At 34.1% G+C, this 27,509-nt stretch overlaps 1 protein-coding gene across 7 annotated transcripts in view; it reads left to right on the top strand.

Annotated features, from left to right (window-relative positions):
* The window catches only part of LOC149785601 (uncharacterized), a 30,447-nt gene extending 4,136 nt beyond the window's left edge, over positions 1 to 26,311 (top strand). For 4 of the 7 annotated variants that reach the window (XM_089979412.1, XM_089979416.1, XM_089979413.1 and 1 more), the window contains exons 2-4: positions 5,686 to 5,899; positions 14,263 to 14,493; positions 20,427 to 26,311. In XM_089979412.1, the coding sequence (XP_089835538.1) occupies positions 5,716 to 5,899; positions 14,263 to 14,493; positions 20,427 to 21,352 (1,341 nt within the window). In that variant the 5' untranslated portion in view covers positions 5,686 to 5,715 and the 3' untranslated portion in view covers positions 21,353 to 26,311. Of the gene's footprint in view, positions 1 to 2,996; positions 5,406 to 5,685; positions 5,900 to 14,171; positions 14,214 to 14,262; positions 14,494 to 20,426 lie in introns of those variants that run through there. The other 3 variants (XM_089979418.1, XM_089979417.1, XM_089979415.1) reach the window with 3 other exon arrangements.
* The last annotated feature ends 1,198 nt before the right edge of the window (positions 26,312 to 27,509 follow it).

The raw sequence follows: 27,509 nt of genomic DNA, 5'->3' as shown, positions 1-27,509 counted from the left end.
GTAATTGTAATTGTAATCGAACATCACCACTATGATGTAATTGTAATCTAACATCACCACTATGATGTAATTGTAATCGTAATCGAACATTACCACTATGATGTAATTGTAATCGTAATCTAACATCACCACTATGATGTAATTGTAATTGTAATTGAACATTACCACTATGATGTAATTGTAATCTAACATCACCACTATGATGTAATTGTAATCGTAATCGAACATCACTACTATGATGTAATTGTAATCGTAATCTAACATCACCACTATGATGTAATTGTAATTGTAATCGAACATCACCACTATGATGTAATTGTAATTGTAATCGAACATCACCACTATGATGTAATTGTAGGTAGTTGTAATCTAACATCACCACTATGATGTAATTGTAATTGTAATCGAACATCACCACTATGATGTAATTGTAATTGTAATCGAACATCACCACTATGATGTAATTGTAATTGTAATCGAACATCACCACTATGATGTAATTGTAATCGTAATCTAACATCACCACTATGATGTAATTGTAATTGTAATCGAACATCACCACTATGATGTAATTGTAATTGTAATCGAACATCACCATTATGATGTAATTGTAATCGTAATCTAACATCACCACTATGATGTAATTGTAATTGTAATCGAACATCACCACTATGATGTAATTGTAATTGTAATCAAACATCACCATTATGATGTAATTGTAATTGTAATCTAACATCACCACTATGATGTAATTGTAATTGTAATCTAACATCACCACTATGATGTAATTGTAATTGTAATCAAACATCACCACTATGATGTAATTGTAATTGTAATCTAACATCACCACTATGATGTAATTGTAATTGTAATCTAACATCACCACTATGATGTAATTGTAATTGTAATCTAACATCACCACTATGATGTAATTGTAATTGTAATCTAACATCACCACTATGATGTAATTGTAATCGTAATCTAACATCACCACTATGATGTAATTGTAATTGTAATCTAACATCACCACTATGATGTAATTGTAATTGTAATCTAACATCACCACTATGATGTAATTGTAATTGTAATCTAACATCACCACTATGATGTAATTGTAATCTAACATCACCACTATGATGTAATTGTAATCGTAATCTAACATCACCACTATGATGTAATTGTAATTGTAATCGAACATCACCACTATGATGTAATTGTAATTGTAATCTAACATCACCGCTATGATGTAATTGTAATCGTAATCTAACATCACCGCTATGATGTAATTGTAATCGTAATCTAACATCACCACTATGATGTAATTGTAATTGTAATCTAACATCACCATTATGATGTAATTGTAATTGAAGATCCAGGTTTGCATAATTGATCAATTACTAGTCAATTACAAAAGCAATGATAAATGCTTTTTCTTCGTTCCAAACAAATTATAAAAATTGAGAAAATATGCAAATATTTGTCTTAACCTGTGGTGTTATTAGGCTATAAATATAGGCATTAATATAGAGCAAGCGCTGTATTAATGACTATAAAATTATTTATATAAGTAAACTTTTATATAAATGATTTTACTTTGTATATAAATGATTTTATATGTGGACAAGTATTTCTGTTGCAATTGACAAAAATAATTGTAATTGCAATTGAACAGTCATAAATGAAATAATTGTAATTGACATCTGCAAGTGCATCATAATTGTAATTTTTGTAATTGACACAAATAATTGAACCTGTGTCTGGTCCCGACCATAAAACATTTTATAATGTGGGGGAAAAAAATCTGACCATGCCGGGTTTTTCACCTACAGACCAACAACTTTATCTTTATTCTTAGAAACTGCGACATGAACTCATGCAAGTTGGATTTAAACAAATAATACAAAAAGATTAGCAGTGATCTTCATACATGAAATAATAAGCATGCTATGATTTATCATTTTTATGGCAAAAGAATCACCCAGTTGTATACATTATATTACTGGGAAAAAATTACCACGAGGTAAAAGAACAAAATATCCCAAACACACTACACACCCTCTGTCAGGGTTTAATGGTAGACCTCTTGTATGTGTATTTTTTACTGGGCAACAAATCTCTTTGCACAGATTTATCCATGACTCTTAACGGGTCAATGGTCATGTGTGCTACTTCTTAACGCATTGGATATCCTAAGCTGCATGTACATTGCTATATATTGTGATCAGGTACCATTCAAAGTGACTTTAATTGCCCAAGCAACCGCTGTGGTGACCTAATTGGTTAGAACATCTGCCCATGTTTGAACTCCATCAGTGTCATACTAAAGACCTTAAAAAAATGGTGCTAGCAGCTGCCTCACTTGGCACTTAGCATTAAGAGGTTAGTGTTAGGACTGGTCTGCCTGGTGTCACAATAATGTGACTGGGTGAGACATCATGCTACATGTCTGAGGCATGATGCCTCATTGCTAGACATCACTATAAACTGCCACACTGCAGACTTCATAGGGATATGACTGAAAAATTGTTAAAGCTATGTTAAAATATCAAATTACACAAGCACACAATTGCCCAAGCCAGACTCTTGTTCAATTAATACACTTGATAAAGGTAAAGCATTTGTGCTTGGAAGGACACAAAAACAGTAATGAAACATGCCTTGATTTATGATTCTGTAGACATCCCTTGAAAAATGATTCACTACAACAGCACTTTGCTTGATTTCAGCATTAACAATTGGTGTCTTTGTATTACAATGAGTTAAATAAAAATATGCTAGATGTATACAACAAGCAGCACTTTACTAAGTTTAGGTTATATAAGAACAGAGACCAGCAAGTTGTTTTCTCTCTTTAATTTCAATTTTCTGTCATTAGTGGCCTGGATCGCCATGACCAGTAATGCTAGAAAATGACAAACATTGGAAGAGATCATCTTATTAGTCTAGCAAGGACAATTCACATGTCTTTGTGTAGCTGTAATGCAAGGGACGTGACTGTTTATATCTTGAATAAGATTTTTGCAGTTGTTTCCCTTTATATTTTCATTGTGGGTGTTCGAGATATTCAGAGATAATTTCTGATGCAGTGATAATGATGATGATGATGATGAGGTCAGTCAGTGTGTCTCAGAAACAAAGATCTTTTATTTTTGTTTCTTACATTTGAATTGAATCTTGTCCAAGTTCTTGTTTGGTTTAGTGATGATGTTGTGTGCATTCTTCCAGTTTGTGCAATTTGCAAACCATAATGTGGGATCTTCCAATGAAAATCTTGCACTATCTAATAGTTTTTAAAGATTTTGATTTGTGATCTTCCCATCTCAACCCTGTGTTAGATTTCTCTTTGCAGTTTTCAGTGTAAACCTTGTGTTATATACAAGGTTTCAAAGTTTAGCATGATCAAACTTTGCAATCCTCCATTGTATGCCTTGTGTTGTATACCATTATTGGGAGAGTGTTTTATGTGATCATGAATATAAATTGTGTTATATGCCATTATTGGGAGAGTGTTTTGTGTGATCATGAATATATATTGTGCTATATGCCATTATTGGGAGAGTTTTGTGTGATCATGAATATAAATTGTGCTATATGCCATTATTGGGAGAGTGTTTTGTGTGATCATGAATATAAATTGTGTTATATGCCATTATTGTTATATGCCATTATTGGGAGAGTGTTTTGTGTGATCATGAATATAAATTGTGTTATATGCCATTATTGGGAGAGTGTTTTGTGTGATCATGAATATAAATTGTGTTATATGCCATTATTGGGAGAGTGTTTTGTGTGATCATGAATATAAATTATGTTATATGCCATTATTGGGAGAGTGTTTTGTGTGATCATAAATATAAATTGTGTTATATGCCATTATTGGGAGAGTGTTTTGTGTGATCATGAATATAAATTGTGTTATATGCCATTATTGGGAGAGTGTTTTGTGTGATCATGAATATAAATTGTGTTATATGTCATTATTGGGAGAGTGTTTTGTGTGATCATAAATATAAATTGTGTTATATGTCATTATTGGGAGAGTGTTTTATGTGATCATGAATATAAATTGTGTTATATGTCATTATTGGGAGAGTGTTTTATGTGATCATGAATATAAATTGTGTTATATGCCATTATTGGGAGAGTGTTTTGTGTGATCATGAATATAAATTGTGTTATATGCCATTATTGGGAGAGTGTTTTATGTGATCATGAATATAAATTGTGTTATATGCCATTATTAAAAGACTGCACTTTGCGATCTTCCAATGTAAACACCATCCCAAGATTCGATTTGAAGATTGGAAAATGGAGTGTTCTGATATATGGTGGGGATCTCAATAGTTTCCAAGTTTTGATGCAGGGAAAACAAAGTCTATTAGAATAAGAGTGGGATAAGTTTTTTTTTTAGGGTGAGGATAGACCCTGGGCTGTCACCTCATGTATTATTTGGATATAGCACAGTTTATGATTTGAAGTTTGTAAAGCATTCTTCCGATATTTTCTTTTTATTATTCCAATAGGTTGACCACTGAGTCCCACGGCCACTTTACAATCCGACATTTATGGCAGGGGTCGGCAGTCTATGGCACATCAAGAGGTTTTGTGTGGCATGCGAAGGGCAGCCAAAACTCTCGATTTTAACAGTGTTACTCTCCTACTGGTGGCACATGCTCGTCCATTTTGTAATTAAACTGTGAAATAGTGACATGCTATGTAAAATAGGTTAATGACCCCTGATTTATAGTTATCAAATAATCTAAGGACAATAAATATAATGTGAAGAAAAAAGAATACTCACACACATGTATATAGCACACAGTGTCGTTAGATAGTACCAACACAAGTATACAGCATCTAGCATGGTATGTATCGCAGGGTTAAGATTTGAAGATTGTAAGGGCAGTCTTCCAATATTGGTATTTCACACAAGGTTTGTTTTGGAAGATCGCACATCACAGTTCACAAACTTTTGTATGATTTAAACAACATTACAGTAATATGATAGAATGTGATATGGACAGTCTAGGATTATGAGATACAAGTCCAGTAGAACCTGTCTTGAAAAAAACCACCCCTTCTGCAAAAAACTTGTTCTCTCAAGACAGGTGGTCTCTCATAACAGGTCATGACACTATATAATCAATAAATCTGTGAACTGAGAATAAGGTCTATCAGAACAGGTGGTCTCACATTACAGGTCTTTCAAGACAGGTTTTATTGTATATTCATACTAATTTTGACATTTTTGTAGCTTGCAGTTTGAATGGTTGTAAACTTTTTAGTTTGAAAATGGTTGTAATAAATTACTTTGTTTTACTTTAAATAGGTGGTTTTTCAAGATGTCAACAGCTATTGCTTTCTTGTCATATTTACAAGGACGACTTTATTCAAAGCTGTGAATGGTCTGTATACATACCATGATTTTGACAGAAATTTCATTTCACCTTCATTACTGGTAATGAAATTTGTAAGAAAATGTTTTTATTAATTTCTTGATAACATGTAAGCATATAATACTATTTGTACCGCAAAATTTAAGTTCGTAAATTGATAACTGATCGAGGAATAAAGACCCAGTTTTCATCTTGGCCAAATGGCAGATCATTTCACGGTACAAGGATTAAAAACTTCATTATCTGCTGTGATGGGATATATGACTTAGCTGGTTGTTTTTTACTTTAGGATGAAACGCCACATGAACAACACTTATGAATGAAGAATCTGTTGAGGATGTTCGGTCAGAAAATTAGCCAGATATCAAGGACCTGGGTGTATGTTTACAGAGGGGAGGGAGCTGATGATGAGGCAGCTGAAATTTTGCTTCATGGACTCAGTCATTATCTTGATCCGATAGCATACAGATTTGGTTATATTACACCAGAATCAATCAGAGAAGGTTTGTACTTAGAACAGGTCTATATCTTTTATAGCAAGATAAAAGAGTTAAGAATTATAAAAGAAACATTAGGATGGAATTTTGATGTTCCATAAATCTAGAAATTTTCAGGAACATAATTTGAGACAACAAATTACCTTATATAGTCGCTTTTAGGTCAAAATCCAGCTGCAAATAACATGGCCACTTTTTGGCTGTTGTATTGTGCTGGCAGATCAGATAGAGGTGAAACGTTACACATGTACCGCATATCAATACAGTTCACGATACACAGCCTGTGATATGACACATATCGATACACATATGAACTTGATGGTCTTTCCATCTTTGGAGGTGGTGCCCTTTCATGTATGTTGATAGGCTGGTTTTATTTCCATTATGCAGATTACAGATATACATATAGTTGTCATTTATTTATATGTAATTCTCTTCCATGACAGGATAACAAAAATAATTTCAAACAGACTGCCTAGTGGTTGTCAGTGGGTTTTATACATTGTTTTAGTCAATTTAATGGTGACTCCATGGTTTTGCACCACCTGAACGCTTTGAAAACATCTTATTACCAGTTTCATGTCTCACTTATACTTGGATGACATTACAATGTTATCTTCAAAACAGAAGAAATGATGCAGTTCCCTTATGCAAAGAAAATCTCATCTAGAACAAATCTGGGCAAGGGAATGAGAATGAAAACCAGCAAAATCAATCACATTGTACTTACTGCAGATGCAAAAGACTGTTGCAGCCACAGTTGCTTGTATTTGTTAGTGAAGAAGGACAACTATTGACAACACCCAGTCCTTTTCTATAATTCATTTTTTTTTTTACACATGGTTATAAACTTGAGCGGTTTGAAATCTGCCCCCTTGCTGGTTCTGTGCTAATTTTATATATTCTGTCAGCACCTTAATTCACAGGTTAAATATCTCTGCACAAAAAGAGAAATTCAGAATTTTGTTCCCCACGTACAATTTAGGGAGAGATGCTGCCAGGATTCTATCTTAAGGGGAACCTCACTCTTTGTCACTGAAATAAGTAGCCAAGGGGAGTAGAGAAGGAGGGGAAGGAGGAAACAGCCATAGTTCATTATTTATCTAACACTTCAGTATATGTCACTCTTTCTTCCTGTTTCACTTTCTTAGAGGCTACATCTCTAATGAAATCAAAATCTTTAAAAGATGTCACTTCTGATTGTATTAGCTTGAATCTGTTAATTACTCTGTTTCTTATCTGTGTATGAATATTGTTCTGTGCTTTTACATAGCTAGCTTTGTCAGCTTGAATATGTTGGAAAATTGATCTTTATGGCTGTTATGTACAATTTTCCACAGCTTACATATACTGTATTATCTTTTGGATTCCTCCGCTCCAAAATAGGATTTTCCACTTGCATAAACTTACTTTATTGAATCAGTAGTTTACTGACTACTATGTCAGGTTTCTTATCTGTTCCATAATGTTGTATTAGGGTTTTATTCTCTCAATGCCGTAGTCTGCTTGTGCAGAGAGAGGATTTAAAATAAATATCTTTACTTCTTAATTTCATTGTTTCATCCATATTTATTCATTTTATCTTGACCCTGATATGGATATATGGTTTTGTTGTATATGATTGGCAGGGCTAAACTGATTAATTAAAAAAATGAAAATTTCATTCTACTTTTAAATTGTCTATTTTAAGTATGCTCAGTATTCTGCCCTTTCTACATTTAATTTTGAAATACCACTGAAAGGGAAACTGACTGTCATGTCGTCTAGTTTGTTCATCTGACTTGTATTTAACACCATCTTTGGGCTAAAATCTAACTGGTAACTCCATGAACACTTTCCCAGCTCCAATAATCCAATATACTTCTAACTTAAAAAATTATTGTTATCATCAGCCAGTATTTGCCGTAGGAAAACGTAATGAACCATCATTGGAATCAGACATTTTGGGTTTTCTAGGTAGCCAGTATTTTAAATACACATTAATTTCTTTGACAGAAGGTTCAGACTTTGCCATAATGCTTATTCCAGGGCAGAATGTGCTAGTCAACGTTACTTTAACAACCTTTCATGTCATGCTTGAAGAACCCAGATGTATAAACAGTTCCTACCTGAAAAATATAGGTGCCATAACAAGAACGGTTAAATAAAACTTATTTATTGTTCTCTGAGCACATAATTATATGCTGGACTTTCAACTAATTTGTAGGAGTTTTCGTGCATCATTGTTTTCCATGTGTAAAACTTCATACAAATTTTGCACGATTCACGCAATCGCACCCTGACGGCATCACTGTTTAAGTACTTTACATATAAGTTAATGACTTTTGCATGAAATTTCTCTGGTGCTTTGCCGATACTTCCTGTTTATCATGCAGGGAATAAGCTACATTAATTTCTGGTTGGTGGTTATTGTTTAACTTGGACTGGAACAAGCAGTAACCACCAATGAGAATTCAGTATAATAATATTTCACCATTTGAGACACACTGGTAGACTAAAGTGTAGCTTTCAAATCGACTAAAATAGACAAGATACAATTCAAGGTGGAAACCTAAAAGTGATTATTAAATGACGAGTAAAGTATCTCACTATACACATGGAACAGATCCAGGTATTGCTTGAACGTACTGCTGGGTTAAGATAATCATCGTTGAATATGAGGGGGGATTTTTACAAACCTTGCCACTTTGTGTTAATTTGTAGATGGCAAGCGAATATTCTCAATAGTCTTTTTTTTTTACTATTAAAAATGACTTCCTGTGACAGCAAATGCTGTTTCAGGTGAATTCTATTATTAAAGAATAACAAAGCAAACTAATAATTACTCATGACTGCTGAAAACTAAGCATGCACTATTATTTTGTATTGATTCTCCATCTCTTGTATCGATGCGTGTATCATAACAGCAAAAGTATTGATGCATCGATATATCAGTGAATCGTTTCACCCCTAAGATCATGGTCTATTTTGTTTATTCCACTGATTACTTCTAACAGACTGCATGAACCAAGATCTGCCCATGCATTATGTGATGGCAGATCAGGGTCTGTGCAGCTTACAGTTGGAATCAACTTGTAAGAGAGTATAGAAATTATGTGAATAATTCAGTAATACTAAAAGTGATGTGATACTGTTCCTGGTGTGTCCTATAGAGTAAAATTCCATTGACCCTCAAGTGTAAAATCCCATTGAACCCCAAGAATAAAATCCCAGTGAACCCCAAGAGTAGAATAATATTGAGTCCCAAGAGTAACAATTTTAAATGTAAATTCGCAAGAATTTAATGGTAACAGTTTGTGCCTCAAAGATTTCTTTGTTTCCTATTGCTTTGCTCATCAAATTAGCATAGGTAGGTATTTTTATTACTCTGAGAGAAAACAGTGCTAGGGTCTGCAATGAAAAATGGGGATGGTTGGCCAACCAGAAATAAAAATATTTTTGTTGGCCATGTGATGTTTGCCATTGATGTAGAGAAAGAAGTATATATTGTTTATTGGACTGAGTTTTGATATCATAATAAGGTTTTTATTACCATTAGTCTGTAAAAAGCAAACTTAACATTGTGTTTAATTTTTTTCTGTGTCATTTATTTGTATCATTGTTGCCTCTTAACTCATTCAGCCCTGGAGGTTTTTGTCGTTTTTGCCAGGAATGCGAGTAGGAAACGCATTTTGGGGGCTATTTCTGAATACATTCTAATACATCCACTTCCAAGAGATTTTCGAGTAGCCTAATGCTTAGTTAAATTAGAAACATCATTTTCCAATGGTTATTTTGCTCGTGCATGAGCAGAAGGGTAAAAGTTGGATTTGTTTTGTTTAAATTTAATTTTTATTGCTTAATGGACCCATCATTTTCATATCAAGACCACTCTTTATTCCTAATGCCCACCTTATCCTACTTTTTGCAAAGGTTCACGTGTCTTTGTGCAGTTCAGACTGGTCTGTCTTAGATCTGAGGCCAAAAGGTCTAAAATTCGGACACAAAATAGGATTCTGACCACAGGTGAATTTTGGGTTTTAAAAAAACGGGTCCAAAAAATTAGGTTTTTCCCAATGTATTTTATAGTGCAACTAGAACATCCAGATTGTTTGGTATCATTGGAGAGTTATATCTGTCTGCTTTTTTTTGTAATACCACCCACTTTGGTGTATCTTAAATGACCTTGATGCTGCAGAGCTCGGGAAGTAGGGTACAGCCTCATCACGCCTACAGGCGGGATTGGGGCTGAATGAGTTAAGATGCATACTATTTTAAATCTAAACTGCCATGTCAGGATGTGTTTTCTTTTTATTAAATGTTAATGTTTAAAATATTTTCATTTATGTTTGTGTATTTGTGCTTTTAATGATTTCTTTTTGTCGCAAAATAGAGGACAAAATTAAACCAACATCAATTTTGACTTTTTCTTATCAAATGTGAAATTGAAATGCTACACACTTTACTTCTATATAAGCAGAGAGTTTTTGAGTTTTTGTTGCTTTCTCTGCAAAATGATAGAATTAGTCGAACTTTCAGACTTCTATTATTTGAAAAGTGCATATCTAAGAGGCATGATTAAAAATAATAACCAATAATGATTTAGCTAGGATAATAGTACATAATTGATTTTTGCTTCAAGCCTAGCAGCCATTAAAAAAAATGCGCTGCAGTGGAAGGAGAAGAAAGTATGATTATGGTAATTTAGTTTCAAAAAGATTATTGATTTAGGCATTTACTCATATGGACAAATTGTTTCCTGCCATTGAAGAAAAGCAGCAGACATCATATCCATATTTTCCTGTCTATCCATCCTCATAATTCACATAAAACAATTTTTAATTGGGAGTGGGCCCAAGAATTTAGTTGGAAGGGGAAGGTGGGCAAATAATTTCTTGCTATACCACAACCAGAAAGTGTGTCACATACCACATTGGGGGTCCAATCTTCAGGGTCAAGGTCACTGCTCAATTGCTTAAGTTTTCATCACACTTTCCCTATAGCTCTATACTTTTAATCTGTGCAAGATTTTTAAGATTAAGGATGAACCGTGGTATAATTTTAGTTCATCAGTAGATCTTGCATAGGACATTGGGGGTCCTATTTTGAAGATCAAGGTCCCTGCTTTATATTTTAAGTTTTCATCACCCTTTCCCAGTAACTCTATAATTGCAAGTCATTCATTATCTTGGATGATACTTAGTATAGTCATGGTTTCCTTTAACCCACATTTGTGCATCGTATTTTAGTTTGACCCACAGTTTTTACACCAAGTTTTGGGGTTTTGTTTTACTCAGTCTGAATCCACCCCCAGCAGTTCTGACACCAAGGGGATCTTTTGTACTCTCAAACTTGCATCCCTAGGGGATACAATATTATAATCTTACAGACGATATGTTGAGTACCACATTAGGGACTTTACTGGCTCAAGGTCATGGCTTATTATTGTATGCTTTTATCACACTTTTCCTTTTACTTTTTAATTTTAAAACCTGTAGGTCATGTACATTTTACCAACACAAACCTAGTTGAATTTAACGGTGGTTTATTCAGGTCAGTTTTTACTGTTTCCAATTTTGAGGGGCCCTTGGTGGCTGAATGGTCTAGTGTGTTGCCTTTAGATATGACAGACATCTCACCTCTCAAGTCTTAGGCATCACTAGTGTGGGTATGTGAGAAAGCTTGCCTGTACATTCCCATGGGTCACTGGTTTTTCCAGGGATTTTTAAAAAAACTCTCCACCAGTTTTACTAACCATCATGTATAGCCTATCATGTATTGAAAAATGGTGTTGAGCCAACAACAACAAAATTTTGAGGACATTCTTATTGGAACAACAGGCAAAATATGAAACCACTCTTTTTGTTAAATGCTGTATAAAATGGACTTCTGTACTTTAACAAATAAATTTCCACAGAAATATGTGTGTGTGTGTGTGTGTGTGTGTGTGTGTGATTTGGATTTTAATGTAGCTTTAAAAAAAGATTCAGTCATATCACTACAATGTCTGCAGTGTGGCATTTTATAGTGATGTCTAGCATATGGCATCATGCAGAAGACATATAGATAGCATCATGTCCCACCCGGTCACATTATCCTGACATCAGGCCAACCAGTCCTAGCATTAACCTCTTAATGCTGAGTGCCAAGAAGTAAATTGAATGACTACCACATTAGACATCCCCAGGGCACCACAACAGGCACATGTAAAAATCAAGTCAAACTTAGTACTAATCAGGACATAGTGTTCACTTTTCTGCTGGTGACATTGCAGTATATGTATGATTATCAACAATCTTACAACTTCATGCTAACGTTTGTAAATAGTATAACATAGAACATTTTTCTATTTTTAGGTGAGACCCATGGAAACATTGCTTTATAAGCATCTGTAATGTTCTAGTCCACTTTATTCATATACCCATCATAATATAAAGTGTGTTGTGTCATTACATTTTCCATACATCTGTCTGTTCTTGTGTTAATTTCCATACATTATATCAAGATGTCCACCATCAACCTTTAACATCTAATGTTTCGGGATCAAAGTGTTAACATTCAACATTGGTGGTTTCTGTGCAATAAAATTAGGGCCATACTTTGATGAAGGCTTGAACTTGGAACGAGGAAAGAGACTATCAATTTTGGAGCCGTAAGGTCCAAGGTTCAAGGAAATTGGCTGAAATTTGAAAAATGGTTTCTATAGAAAAGTTCAGCTGTCTGTAATGTACTTTAACCAAAGTTTGTGGATGGCATAAACTTTGGATAAGAAAGAACCTGTTGATACTGGTGCTAGAAGGTCAGAGCTCGGCAAGTGAAAGAAGAAAAGTGGTTTCTGCATAATAACTATGCACATTGTGGAGGACTTGCACAAAATGTATAGAAGAGGCCAATTGATTTGAGGGGAGTCAAAAAGTCAAAGGTTAAGTTCACTGTGTCTCAAAGAAAAATGGGTTTCACATTGTTCCAGAGTAAGTTCCCAGGTTGATCAAACATGGTGCATGGCTTGCATTTATGACAGGAAGAAAATCTAATGAAAAAGGTGAAAGTAGTCAGAGGTCATGGTAATGGAAATTTTAAAAAAGAAAATAAGTGTAATTCAATAACACATACCTTAACCAGAGGTTAAAATCATTGAGACCAATAATGTTGTACTAGTGACTGCATAGGAGACTATTAAAAACCAGGTCAGGTGGGTGTGTAACATACAGTTCAGGGTACACTTGTCAAGCTAATATGATGTGACTGAGCAAATATTAATTAAAATAATTAATGGATTTCATTTAGCTAATATAGTAAGTGGTCTGTTACAGTAACTGTAAAAACAAACTCAGTATACGACTGTCACTTCTATAATGTAGGTATGGTCAGGGATCCTATTAAATTGGTTCATTACTATAAATCCCCTCACTATACTGATTCCCTCTTATAATGCAAGACTTGTCATGGATCCTATTAAAATAGTTCCTCACTATAAATCCCCTCACTATACTGCTTCCCTCTTGTAATTATGGTCAGGGATCCAGCTAGTTCCTCACTATACATCCCTCTTATAATGCTGGTTCATAATAATGCTTTCCTCTTATGATGCAGATGTGGTCATGGATCTCATTGAATTAGTTCCTCACACTAAATCCCCTCACTATACTGTTTCTCTTTTATAATGCAGAAATTGTCATAGATCCCTTTAAGTTAGTTCCTCACTATAAATCCCTTCATTATACTGTTTCCCTCTTATGATGCAGGTATGGTCATGGATCCTATTAAATTAGTTCCTCACTATAAATCCCCTCATTATACTGCTTCCCTCTTATGATGCAGGTATGGTTATAGATCCCATTAAATTGGTAAGATTTTTAAAAAAATAATCAGTACTTAATATTTTAATTTATTGTAGTTCTTGGCACATGAGAAATAATTAAAATGTGATTTTAGAGCATTAAATACTATTGTTCTTTATACTTAATGTACTATCAGGACATAACGTTGGAACATCTCTGGGTATACGGTTCCCTAGCTTTAAATCCAGGTCACTAGTATGTTCCCATGACAGCATTATTAAGAGGGATCATTATGTTTCCATCTAAGGGCCACACTTACCTTTTCTCTATGCATTAGGTTCCTTGAAGATTCAGGCAGCCCATCTGGCATTATGTGGAGGTTATATTTCTAACTAAGGGTTTCAGTTACCTTTTTTCAATGCTTCAGGTTCCTTGGAAATTCAGGCAGCCCCACTGGCATTGGGTGGAGGCTCTTTTTCTTTACTAACAGCGCATTTATTGTTTTTTCTTTGCTTCAGGTTCTTGGAAGAATCAAACAGCCCTGCTGGCATTGGGTGGAGGTTATGTTTCTTTACTAACAGCACATATATCTTTTTTTCTTTGCTTCAGGTTCTTGGAAAAATCAAACAGCCCTGCTGGCATTGGGTGGAGGTTATGACCTTGGTTTTATCAATGCTCTTGGGAATGATGGGATGAAACATATTAAGGATTATGTGACATATACTGGAGGGGCATACCTCGGGATATGTGCAGGGGCATATTTTGCCTGTGATCACATTGAGTTTGACAAGGGAGGTCCACTAGAAGTTGTAGGAGAAAGGCAGTTTAAATTCTTTCCAGGTAATGACATTCTGCATTCATTATTTTCCTCGTAAGTAGTTCACACATTTAATTCATTTTTGAACACAAAGAGGTAATTGTTGTTTCCATTGTAGTTGTTGATCTGGTACTTTCTCTTTTTCTTGACCTATTTATTATTCATGTGATGTTTATAAAACCTAGCTACTTGCACATTCATTGTGACTACACAGCTTTTGGGTGTCGCATTACTTCTTTTGGGGGAGCCTGGGTAGTTCATTTGGTAGAGTATCCACCTTGTAATCCAAGGGTTGCAGGGTTGATACCTACCATGTGTTAAAATTGTCATTAAAATCAACAATTATGCATAGGTCCGTTTAGCTATCAACATGCTGTGTATTCTAGGGAAGTTAACTGTAAATTATACTTGATGAGAAAACATTTCAGTTTGTTCAGGGCAGTCAGATGAGTGACCTTTTAATCTCTTCACTCTCCATGCAGGTTGTACAGGTTTAGAGTTACCCCCCCAAAAATATCTTTGTAGCCCAAAAGACAAGTAGAATGAGAAATTTACTAGTCCTGCTGAATCGTCACACGTCCTGCCTACAAAACAATATCACACGTATATCTAGATTAACAATTTTATTTCATAAGTAGCACAATTAAAGGTACATATCTTGCTATAGAAAACCTCCATGGTTACTTGAAAATAAGTAGCACAATTAGAGGTACATATCTTGCTGTAGAAAACCTCCATGGTTACTTGAAAATAAGTAGCACAATTAGAGGTACATATCTTGCAGTAGAAAACCTCCATGGTTACTTGAAAATAAGTAGCACAATTAGAGGTACATATCTTGCTGTAGAAAACCTCCATGATTACTTGAAAATAAGTAGCACAATTAGAGGTACATATCTTGCTGTAGAAAACCTCCATGATTACTTGAAAATAAGTAGCACAATTAGAGGTACATATCTTGCTATAGAAAACCTCCATGGTTACTTGAAAATAAGTAGCACAATTAGAGGTACATATCTTGCTGTAGAAAACCTCCATGATTACTTGAAAATACCCACTGCAATTTCACAAAAAAACAATGGTTTATTCTCCAGGAGTTAAATGTATTAAATTGGACAACTAGGTAAACATATCTTCGAGGCTTGTCATCTAGGAAAAACACTTAACCATTGAAAAAGACAACTGGTAATTACAAATCATAAGTCCACAAACAGACATTTTAAGACAGTAGCCTTTGTGATGCAGTGCAAGCATGGTGAGATCTCATTGCAGTATAAGCATTATACAGGTTTTCACAATTAGATGCATACTTAAATGAAATGTGTCTCTGTGATGCTGATCCTTTCAAGACAGAATGGTTAATTATGATAGGGATTTGGATGACTATAGCACTACAGTGGTGGTGTGACAAGTTCATTAGCTCCAGTCCTTTAGTCTCTGACTTTACCTACCCCATGTTAGATATTCTGATGATTATATTGGGGTGTGTTATCAGAGTCCATTTCTTTGAGAAAATTGGTTTCCACTAAAACTGTACTGTCTGCATAGTGTAGCCATTTACTACTGGGCCTAGCATTTTAAAACAACCTTACCTGTATGAAATAAATAGGAAGATAATTCATCTGCTCAGAAATTGCGAGTATAAGGTTTGTTATTTTAATTCATTATCAGATTCATCTGGCAGATAGTACATCAGTTAATTGAAATATTCAATAGCAGACCTTTGCACCCTCTGTTTTCTTCTGTATTTTGCATGGAAAATAATAGCAAATGTGGAAATATGACTTTCAAGTGCCAAATCCGATCTTGTGCAAGTTGAAAATATGAAGTTTCTAGTAGCAAGTTAGTATGACTGTGCATTAAATAGAAGGGTTGTGTGCAAAATGCTCTGCACCGCGCATGTGTAGGATATCTTTGTCTTACGTCTTTAGTGTAAAGAGCATCATGGTTTAGCTGGATTTGAAATACATTTATGAGGAAGAGAGTGGCTGAAGAAGAATCAGCTTAAGCGAAAGACCTGAAGACACAAGTACAGCAGTTTATCTCCTCATACAGTTAGAGAGAATGATGTCTCTCCTATAAGCATAAAGAGACAAGGCTGGAAAAATGACTAAAATTTCATTGTTTTCAATTACAAATCATTTGACCGACTATGGCAAACTCTGCCTGCTCATGACTCGTGCTGAAGTGATGAACTGGCGATGTGTGAAGTTGAAAAGTGCTTGCGATGAAATTGTTATGTATATTTCATTCAATTTATATTTGATTTGATTTAATCATTTGTTTATCAGTTTTAAATTTTTTTTTATTCCATTACATGTTATTGTAATGTAATTTTTTTTACTGGAATTTGACATTTTCCAGATTTTAGTTTGACCTGTTTTTTTGTAAACACCTAATATTAGAACTTTGTATCTTAATGCTGACCTAGTTCCTGACCTTGATACAGAATTAGTAAGGGTAGAAGTAAACAGCTCTATATTTTTTTTATTGTGGGATTTTATAGAGTGAAATCGAGGCTGTACTTGGGAGTATGTGACTTTAAACATGTGAATAGCCTCTATTTCAAAATTCTGGTTTTACCGTAATTGCACAATAGTCAGCTTTAGTAGTGATGTATTGAGGAATAATTTTAGTTAGGCTTTTAAACACTTAGACGTCAAGGTGTTCATTTTTGTTGTGACCAGTTGAATTAAATTTTAATTTTTCTTATAATTATTTGGATTCTAAGAGATTAATTCTTTTCCCTGGGAATATTTAAATGCTTATAACAGAATTCTTGGACAAAGACATTTCTGGAAATCTTATTCAGAATTCAAACACTGGAATATTATTTTCTTTGGTTCAACAAAGAACTGTAGACACATCAGTACTATACTGGGTACAGTATATGTCATTGCCTTCTATTTTGGATTTTTGTCTGGACTCAAACTCAAATTCATTAGAACATTTTATTACTAGGACTTCAACTTTTTAATTCTTGGATTATTCTTGGATTACTTTTTGATTTGATTCTTAAAACCATAAGTTCTGTTTTTCATTTTTACCTTGTTTTTCTCGTGAAATAAATTATTTGTTAAATTTTACAAAGCTTGTTGTCTTCACTTTTTCCTTGTCACTGTTTATGAGAGCCTAAACATGTAACAAAGAGAATAAACCAAGTCTCTTATCCACATGTAAGATACAGGTAGCAGTAAACTTGATAATGTTTTGCCATAACCATCACTATCCAAGCTCAACACCGATGATCATTAATATATTTTTTCAACTGTTACTTGTTTAAAAATTGTACAGTTTTGCATAATTTTTTAAGTATGGTTCATTCCTCTCTTTGATAATATGGTAACCGTTACAAGATGGAATAAAGATGCAAAAGTAACTTCGTGTGTTACTAATGGTGTGCGCTTGTTAAGAATACTGAAAGATGACATGAAATATTGAGAATGTCCCTGAAAATACTGAAAAGCATGTTGTGGGAGTGCACTCATCTGCTATTGGCATTTATTCAGTGTGGGTTTTGTTTTCACTTTTTTATTACTGCATTGACACGTTCTTTATGTGATGACTCTGGTTTTATTCAGGTTGAAGTGACAGCAACAGATTTGTTCTCAGAATAATTATGTATGTCATATTTTTTTTAAAACATGTGGTTTTCCTTTTATATTTTCAAATTTGTGCAAAAATATTGAAAAATTTTTTTTATTGGCATCGTGCTACTATTGGCCCTCTGATGTCATGGATATTTAGGCTGCAAGATTTGGGTGGTTATGTCAGTAGCAATGCAAATCGAGAGAACCAGGTCAGATTTTGTCAGCATAGTTGTTTTGTCTTGTATGTCAACAAAGCAAAGGCATAACAAGTGTTATACTTGAAATTTCTGAAAAGATAAATTATCTTATCAATTTCGTGTGGGTAGGGCTTGATGCACTCCTCTTTATATTCGCTATGCCCAATGCCAACAATGCATGGTTTCCGCAAATTCCAACTTTTCAATAGGCAGGGTGCTCTGACAACAGCAGCATATATATATACATATATATAATGGGGTAGGAACGGTCAGTGGAAACTCGAAATAAAAGTCTTTGACATATACCTTTGCCTTATAAATCTAATAAAACTAGTTTATACAGACTCATTTTGAAATAAAATTTGTAAAATTCTCATTTGTTCTAAGTTCTAACCCTCAATGGGAGGGATTGAAACTCAGATTTACACAATTAACTCAAGCTTCATTTGAGTTTTAGGGAGAAGTGACTTCTCCTTTTGGACGGAACAGGGAGAAATTAGAGCTGAACAGGGAGAAGTGGGAACAAAGCAAAACATGTTATGCCCTCTATTTCCTAGTATGCATATTTGCATTTAGCATTGGTTTTAAGCAATAATTTATTTTCAAGTAGAAAATCTTCTGAGTTCTATCTATATTATAAACATATCTGGTGCATGTTTTAAAACTATCCTATTCATATGCATTCATAAACATTTTTGAAACTTACATATGATACTGTACTTGCTGACTGGTGACAACTCAAACGGCACTTTCTAGCCTCAGGCTAACGGACTACCACTAATTTTAAACCCTCACTTTAGCTCACCTTGCCTTAACGCCAAAGTTTGCTTATGGCATGGTCCTTTGATTGTTTTGCATCATCCATCGTCTGTTTGCAGCTTTCCAAAATCATTCATCAGACTTTTGACAAAATTTTACAGAGAATACCGTGGCATGAAGTTCTTTCAAATCTTTTACCATCAGATATGGCCACTGTTACTAAAAATGAAAAATCATTAAATGAAATCTTCTCAAAACTACCAAACAGAATTTACCGAAATTTGAAAGAAAGCATACTGGTATGAAGTTGTTTCAGGTCTGTTGATATTGATCTGCAGTCAAGTATGTCTGCCATTACTAAAAATATAAAATCCTTTAATCAACTTATTCTCAAAAGTCACAAAGCAGAATTTGACCAAAATTAACTAATAACATCCTGGCATGAAAAATAATGTCTATAAAAATGCACTCATGTCTGCTAGACAGCAGTACATTAACAATCGGTACATTAACAGTCATGATAAGTTTGTGCATTTTATACCACCATCATATAAGTGTTTGTTAAAGTTTTGATTAAATTTATTAAATCTTATTTCTTAAATTTATTAAATCTTATTTCTTAAATTTATTAAATCTTATTTCTTTAACCCCATCTTGGATTTACTTCATATTTCAGGCGAATCATTATGAAGCTAAGACAGTTCATTCTGTGACATGCTAATTTGCCCCATGTATAGCCTATCGTGTGCTGAAAAATGGTGTTAAACCCTACAACAACAACAACAACAACAATGACGTGCTAATTTGCCCCATTTAACTTGGGCTAAGGTCAGAGTCATAAAGTTTTTGACTAAAGTTCATTTGTATATATTTCCCAAACCCATTTCATTATACTTGGGTTGAATCATTATTATGATGTTCAAACAATTCATTCTGTGACATGCTCACAAACACCTCAGAAATTGGTGTCAAAGTCACAGAAGAAAAGAAACAGCATTAAGGTTTTCCATAAATTTTTTCATTTAGATTTATTTCCTCAACCTCTTCATGGAGTTTGATGAATCGTTATGATTCTAAGACAATTTATTATGCAATACATTTTAGACTCTTTATCTTTTGAATCAAGGTCACAATTTCTCAGTAATTCTATAATCATGGGCTTAGCATGCCCATCCTATCTTTCTTCTTTATACTTTTGTTTAAAAATGGATGGACTTGATATCAGAAACATCAACACTTATCATGGAAGTTAATGCTTTATTTTTATTTTCTGAAATATACAACTGGTAATGATTTAATCTATGGAAGATTGTCAATGACTTTTGATTTTGAAAAAATCCTCCTGCATTTGTTACCACAATGTAGACAGTACTGTTTGCTCACAATTTTATGTAATTTTTCAACATTCAGGTTGCTGTCGAGGTCCAACATTTCCAGGGTTTGACTACGAATCGAGTCAAGGAGCAGTTGCCTCCAAAGTTATGTACCAGAGCTCACCAGGGGAAAGCGTTATGCAGCTCAACTTATATTTCAATGGTGGCGGGACATTTATCCCTCCATGTACCAGTTTTTCTCCTTTGAAAAATGGATTTATACATGATTCTATTTCTAGCACACTGCCACAAGTAGCAGGCACCAATATTTGTCACAAAATCTCTTCAGCAGACGACACTGTTGCAGAGCCAGATAGAATGGAATTTACACAGAATCTAATTAATTTAAACATACATAATAATTTTCAACCACATCAATTAGAAGATCAGGATCAAATACACGAACACAGGAAATTAAGTAGCTCTACTGTTCAGCTTTATCATGACATTATACAGAAAAATCATGAATCGCATGGCAGCCATAACTGTTCTGACTCAGGTTTATGCTGTGATGAAATTGATACATTGAAGGAGAAGCCAGGTCTTGAAAACAAACACAATACGGTCATTTTTGGTGAAGAAAAAAATGTGAAACCTGCGTCAGTAGGACAAGAATCGCCTAGTTCAGTTAGACAGGATCTTGACCTTGAATTACTTTGTAGGGAAAATGATGAAAGCCATCATAAATTAACAGCATTGACAAGAAATTATGAGATATTAGGATGCTATGCAGAATTAGCACAGCTACCAGCCTGTATTGTCAAATGTGTTGTAGGTAAGGGTACTGCACTTCTCAGTAGTGTCCATTTTGAATACAGTTTTTGCAACTTGGATCCTGAGGACAGGTATCTTGTGGATATTATCCCAAAGTTAAAGAAAAGTGAGACACAGAGGCAGGCCTTATTCTTATCTGTGTTGAAAAATTTATCTCTAAGGACTATTACAAATAAAATATGTCTCTAAGGACTATTACAAATAAAAATTGCCTCTAAGGACTATTACAAATAAAATTTGCCTCTAAATACTAACATAAATAAAATTTATCTCTTAAGGACTATTACAAATAAAATTTATCTGTAAGGACTAATACAAATAAAAATTATCACTAAGGACAATTACAAAAAAAAATTAAATTTATCTGTAAGGATTAATACAGATTTATCTGTAAGGACTATTACAAATAAAATTTATCTGTAAGGACTATTACAAATAAAATGTATCTCTAAGGACTATTACAAATATAATGTATCTCTAAGGACTATTACAAATAAAATTTGCCTCTTGATACTAATACAAATAAAATTTATCTGTAAGGACTATTACAAATAAAATGTATCTCTAAGGACTATTACAAACATAATTTATCTCTAAGGACTGTTACAGATAAAATTTTCCTCTAAATACTATTACAGATGTGATTTTGGGGGGCCCTGAGTGGCCAGGTGGTCTAAAGTGCTCTTTGTTACGGATCACGGCCATTTCACCTCTGTCTGTGTGGGATCAAGTCTCGGATTCAGCCAATGTGGGTATGTGAGAAAGCTTGCCAGTAGCTTCTCATGGGTTGGTGGTTCTTTCCGGGGTTTTCATGGGTTCTTCCTCTACCATTAATACTGGTTGCCATGTATATCCTATCGAGTGCTGAAAAATGGCGTTAAACACTACAACAACAACAACAACAACAACAAAAACAGATGTGATTTTGTCTCTAAATACTATTACAGATGTAATTCATCGCTAAGTACTATTACAGAGATGCAGTTTGTCTCTTAGTATTGTTAAAGATGCAGTTTGTCTCTAAGTACTATTACAGATAAAATTTGTTTTTAAGTACTATTAAAGATTCAATTTTTATCTAAATACAATTACAGATAAAAATTTTAACAGAGATGCAGTTTGTCTCTAAGTATTGTTAAAGATGCAGTTTGTCTCTAAGTACTTTTACAGATAAAATTTGTTTCTAAGTACTATTAAAGATTCAATTTTTATCTAAATACTGTTATAGAATAAAAATTTTATCTAAGTAATATTACAGATGCAATTGTCTCTACAATTAAAAATAAATTGTCTCTAAGTACTATAAAAGATACAGCTATTTATTTGCTTCATTCTAAACTTAATTTAGCCATCAGAATTAACATAATGATAAAGTGGGTGATGTGTTTAGAAGGAATTTGGCCATAATCAACACGGAATTCACCGAAATATCAACAAACATGATCATCAGACTTAACATAATGATAATGTGGGTGATGTGTTTAGAGGGAATTTGGCCATAATCAACATGGAATTCACCAAAATATCAACAAACGATGATCATCAGACTTAACTTTGTGACCGAAAAAAAATCCTATCTTCACTTTTTTAGTTGTGCTTCTGTATCATCTTCATGATTTGTTCAAATTGTTGGACACTTTGGTAGAAATCCATTAAAATGTCATGGTAGTTTCAGGCAGAAGTTTGTTCCGAGCAGAGTGATGGAAACATCATACAAGAATGTAATTTTGTCCACTTTGATGTCATTACTTAGAATCTGTGAGCAAAATATCAGTAACGTGTAAAGCTGCCCAGGCTCTCTCCCCCACCCCCATAACATAAGGATTGATATCTCAAGAACAGAAAAGGCAGGAAAAGAGAAAATAGTAGGTAATTTCAACTGAAGGATAATAACTTGCCTCTCAGCTTACCACATTAAAGTAGAGGAGAGCTTTGGTACCTGTGCAACCTTATTATAAATGCAGATCACATTGACCTATATTTTATGCTTCAATGAAATCACTGAAATTAATTCTTGTGTTATCATAATAACTTGACAGTACTATAGATCTCTATTATTATTTAGTACATATTGCATTCATACAAAAAAAGGTCACTGAGACATACATTTTACCATACACTGTCTTTTATTTAAGTTTTTGCATTAGGCTTATGACATCTGGGGTTTGCTTTGCATGTTATACACATCCTGTCATATCTAGAATGATGAAACATGGTGAGGGAATGCATCTTTATACAAACTACAACCTTATTGCAAATGTGGGTCAGTCTGACACATTTTATGCTTGTACTGATAAAAAATTTTAGTTTCAATTTCGTTTTTCATGCATTGTTCAAGCTGGAAATATGAAAAATGATTAGGTATGCATCTTAATTAGCACCAAACTTTTACAACAAAAGGTCACTGTGACCTTTGTAGTTTTCACATTAAGTTCATGGCCAGCTAGTTTTTTTTTCATGCTATATACGCATTATCCTACCTAGGATCATGAAATTGTGAGAGAGTATGCAGATTTAAAAATACTACATCCTTGAGGGGCCCCGAGTGGCCGAGTGGTCTAAAGCGTTCACCGTTCCGGATCATTGCCATCTCATCTCTGTCTGCATGGGTTCAAGTCCAAGGCTCAACTAGCGTGGGTATGTGGGAAAGCCTGCCAGTAGCTTTTCGTGGGTCGGTGGTTCTTCCCTGGGTTTTCCAGGGTTCTTCCTCCACCAGTTATACTGGCTGCCATGTATAGTCTATCTTGTGCTGAGAAATGGCGTTAAACCCTACAACAACAACAACAACTACATCCTTTTTTTAAAAAAATGTCTCAGTAGACTTTATTCACAATTATGTGACTTTGTTGAAAATTTAGTTTGAGGTTCATTTCTGGGTCATTATTCAAGGTATAGACATAAAACTTACTCTATTATTACTACACCCTCATCTGTAGTAACGGTCACTGTGACTGATATTTCCTGTTTTACTGACTTTGTTTACAGTTTTCTGGTTAGATTGCTTGTGCATATAATACAGTCCAGCTCATTACTCACAAAACTTGGTGGTGATGCATCTTTACAAGTACTACACTTTCACACATAAGTAGATCTCTTTGACCTATATCTTGTGCTTTGTGTAGTAAAAGTTTGAATTTTAGTTCATTTCTCGGAAACTGTTCATATTATAGTCATGAAACTTGATAATTGGATGCATTTCTGTTAGTACTACAACCTTACAGCAGATGGTCATTGTCAACTGATTTGGATTAATAGCACTTGTCTGTAGCTCATGTTGGAACACAAGCTGATTTGGGTTAATAGCACTTGTATGTAGCTCATGTTGGACCGCTCTGGTGGCCAAGTGTTTGGAGTGACCGCCTCAGATGCAGGAGGACATGGCTTTTAACCCTGGCTGAGTGATACCAAAGACATAAAAATGGTCCTAGCAGCTGCCTTGCTTGATGCTCAGCATTAAGAGGTTAGTGTTAGGATTTGTCAGCCTGGTGTCAGGATAATGTGACTGGGTGGGACATGGTGCTACATGTCCTCAGTACTAGACATCACTGTAAATGGTTACACTGCAGACACCGTAGCGATATGACTGAAAAATTGTTAAAGCTATGTGAAAAATGAAAAACACACTCTAGCTCCTGACCACTTAGAGTTTTGCATCCTATATTACAGTAAAAGAATATAAAGATTGTTATTCAATGGTTATCTGCCTGTATTAATGGCTATGCATTTTACATTGTGACTGGTTATTTTCAAGGAGTTTGCTATTTATTGTACATGTGCATGGTTGACAGTAGAGTGGCAGGTTTGGCATTTTATTTCACACCAGTAACAATGGCTCATTACTCACTGTGCACTTTTGCCAAAATGCACACAGAGAACTACACCATAATGCACATAATTGCCTTTAAATCAGTACCAATTATGCATAAATCTAACACCTGTATCTTAACCAAAATGAGAGTGGAAGAATTGGCTGGGACTGTATTCATTGATTCTGACCTGGAAGTAATAATTGTGACAATAGTCCTATCAGGCCAAATTGTTTATAGTCAGTTATAGTCAACCTCTTATGTAGCATGTCTCACCTATTACAACTTTACTCACAAAGTCTTTGTTATTTTCATGGCAAATAAGACATGTGACAGCTGTCAGAAGTGTGTAGTGTTGGTGTTCCACAGGGTGCAAGTATTGGACCAATCAATTTTGAGATTCCAAAACTAAATTTGCAATATCTTAATTATAGGAATTTTTCAATGCAGTAAAATCCTAATTGTTACACAAGATAATGTCTCTCTGAAAATTTGTTTGAATATAAAAGCATTTATAAAATTTTTAGTAGAATTTGAAATAAACTTTAAATTGAGAAAAGTAAATTTCAACATGAAATTAAATTTATCAATTTTTTTTTTAAAAAGGGACAAATTTTCAAGAGAAATGTTGACCAGTATATGGTACTTGAACCAGGTGGTAGTATGGGTCTATGCAATTCATACCATTTTGTCCAGGGATGGTGAAGCAAGACAGCCCAAAGTGATACAGTGATGTCCAATATGATGTACTGAATGTTAAATCCTGATCCTGAACATTATAAAATACATGGACATATGCTCATGTGGGACATACAACAATGTTAAAATCAGTTGTACAGAGTTAATTCAGATGATCTGGTAGTACTTTTGGAGTGTCAGTTAATTATTATTAGTAATTAAATAATTCCTGAAGTAGAATGGTATGGTTCATTAGAATGTAATATCAGCTTATCCTGTCACACATAGTCTTCAGCATAATTATCTATAAAAAGGAGTGCATTTTGTGTTAGGTTTGCTTACTTTTGCTGTTTTCCTACATCCAAGGTAAAAAGGAGAGAGAGAGAGTACATTTTATCCATTTGACCTTTAATTCTTCTGTGTTTTCTTTCTTTGATAGTTTAAAATGGCTCTGTAGACAATCTGAGCATGTGTTACTATAGTTTATATCTCCATTCTCATATTGGGTACCATATAACCATGTTTATAAACATTATGGAAAGCCGTACAAACAGATACATGTTATTCATATAATCACCCTGTTGTAAACAGATAAGTTAACTGTACAGATACAGAATTGTATAAATGATGTCTTCCTGTGTTTTGAATAAAGGCCTCATTCTGATATTGAAATATATTTTTTTTAACATAATTTGAACATTATCCACAGTTTGAACTTCAATATATACATGATTATCATAATGAACATCTGCCCCTTAGGGACTATAAATATAAACATATTTACAAACTTTTAAATATATTGTTAATTTGATCTTTTTTTAAAGTTAATATACACAAACTGTCAAAATATTTTGTGACTGCCTTTAATAATAAACTTGGAATTTCAATTTGAACTTGTATGGTCAGGTCACTAACAGGACTCAAATCACAGTTATTTTTCTATATAGTCTTTACATTTGTTTTGTAAGTACTGAATCCCAATCCGAATCCTAATAAAGTTTGTCAAGGGTTTATCTTTGAAGATATTTTATAACATAGGTTATAAAGTATCTTCAGAGATAAACTCTTGACAAACTTCTTGTCATAGGTTAATTGGCATTTTTTGAGAGACTGGACAAAACAAAACTTGTAGTGAGTCACAGAATTTACTTCTGGACCAGCAACACTGCCTATTTGCCAAAATACACACTGGCCACTATACAATAATGACCATATGACCATATTCCGTAGAATGAAATATTTCCTTTAAATCAATACCAAGAATGCTTAATTATAACTCCTGTATGATGACCAAACTGAGAGAGGAAAAATAGACAAGGACTGCATTAATGGGTACCGATCTAGAAGTAATAATAAGCCCAGTCCATGTGGCCTTGATCATATTGATAATCAAGGTGATAACTCATGCAATGCCCATGTTATTATGAGTCTGTTCCTATGCCTCACACTATTGCGTTAGCAGTTAATTATTTTGCATGATTCCACAGGCCCAGCTGTTACTCAGCCATTAAAGTACACAGCTGGACTTCTATGTGCATCCTCTGCTATTAGAGACATTTACATTGAGTTTTAGTACAAACTTGTATGGTTAAATCGTTGTGATGTCATCAGTTCCAATGCTTCTTTGGTTTGGAATACGAAATTTGTTTGTTCATTGCTTGTGCAAGCAGGAAACATTTTAATAAATATCTCAGCCTGGTACAACTTTTTTTTATTGCGAGTAGTCCCAAAGTTTTTGAAGGCTGGCTATGAAACTTGTTAAGTATTATAGTCACCACCTAAAGATGTGCATTTCAAGAGATCACTTTGCTGTCAACATATTTGTTAGAATTATTGCTATTTTGCTATGTAGCTTAATGTGG

Source organism: Sinohyriopsis cumingii, chromosome 13 (genome assembly GCF_028554795.1).
Source record: "Sinohyriopsis cumingii isolate HCF-2022 chromosome 13, ASM2855479v2, whole genome shotgun sequence".
Classification (NCBI taxonomy): Eukaryota; Metazoa; Mollusca; class Bivalvia; order Unionida; family Unionidae; genus Sinohyriopsis; species Sinohyriopsis cumingii.
The sequence above is the reverse complement of the archived record's forward strand: the minus strand, read 5'-3'. Positions and strand labels throughout refer to the sequence as shown.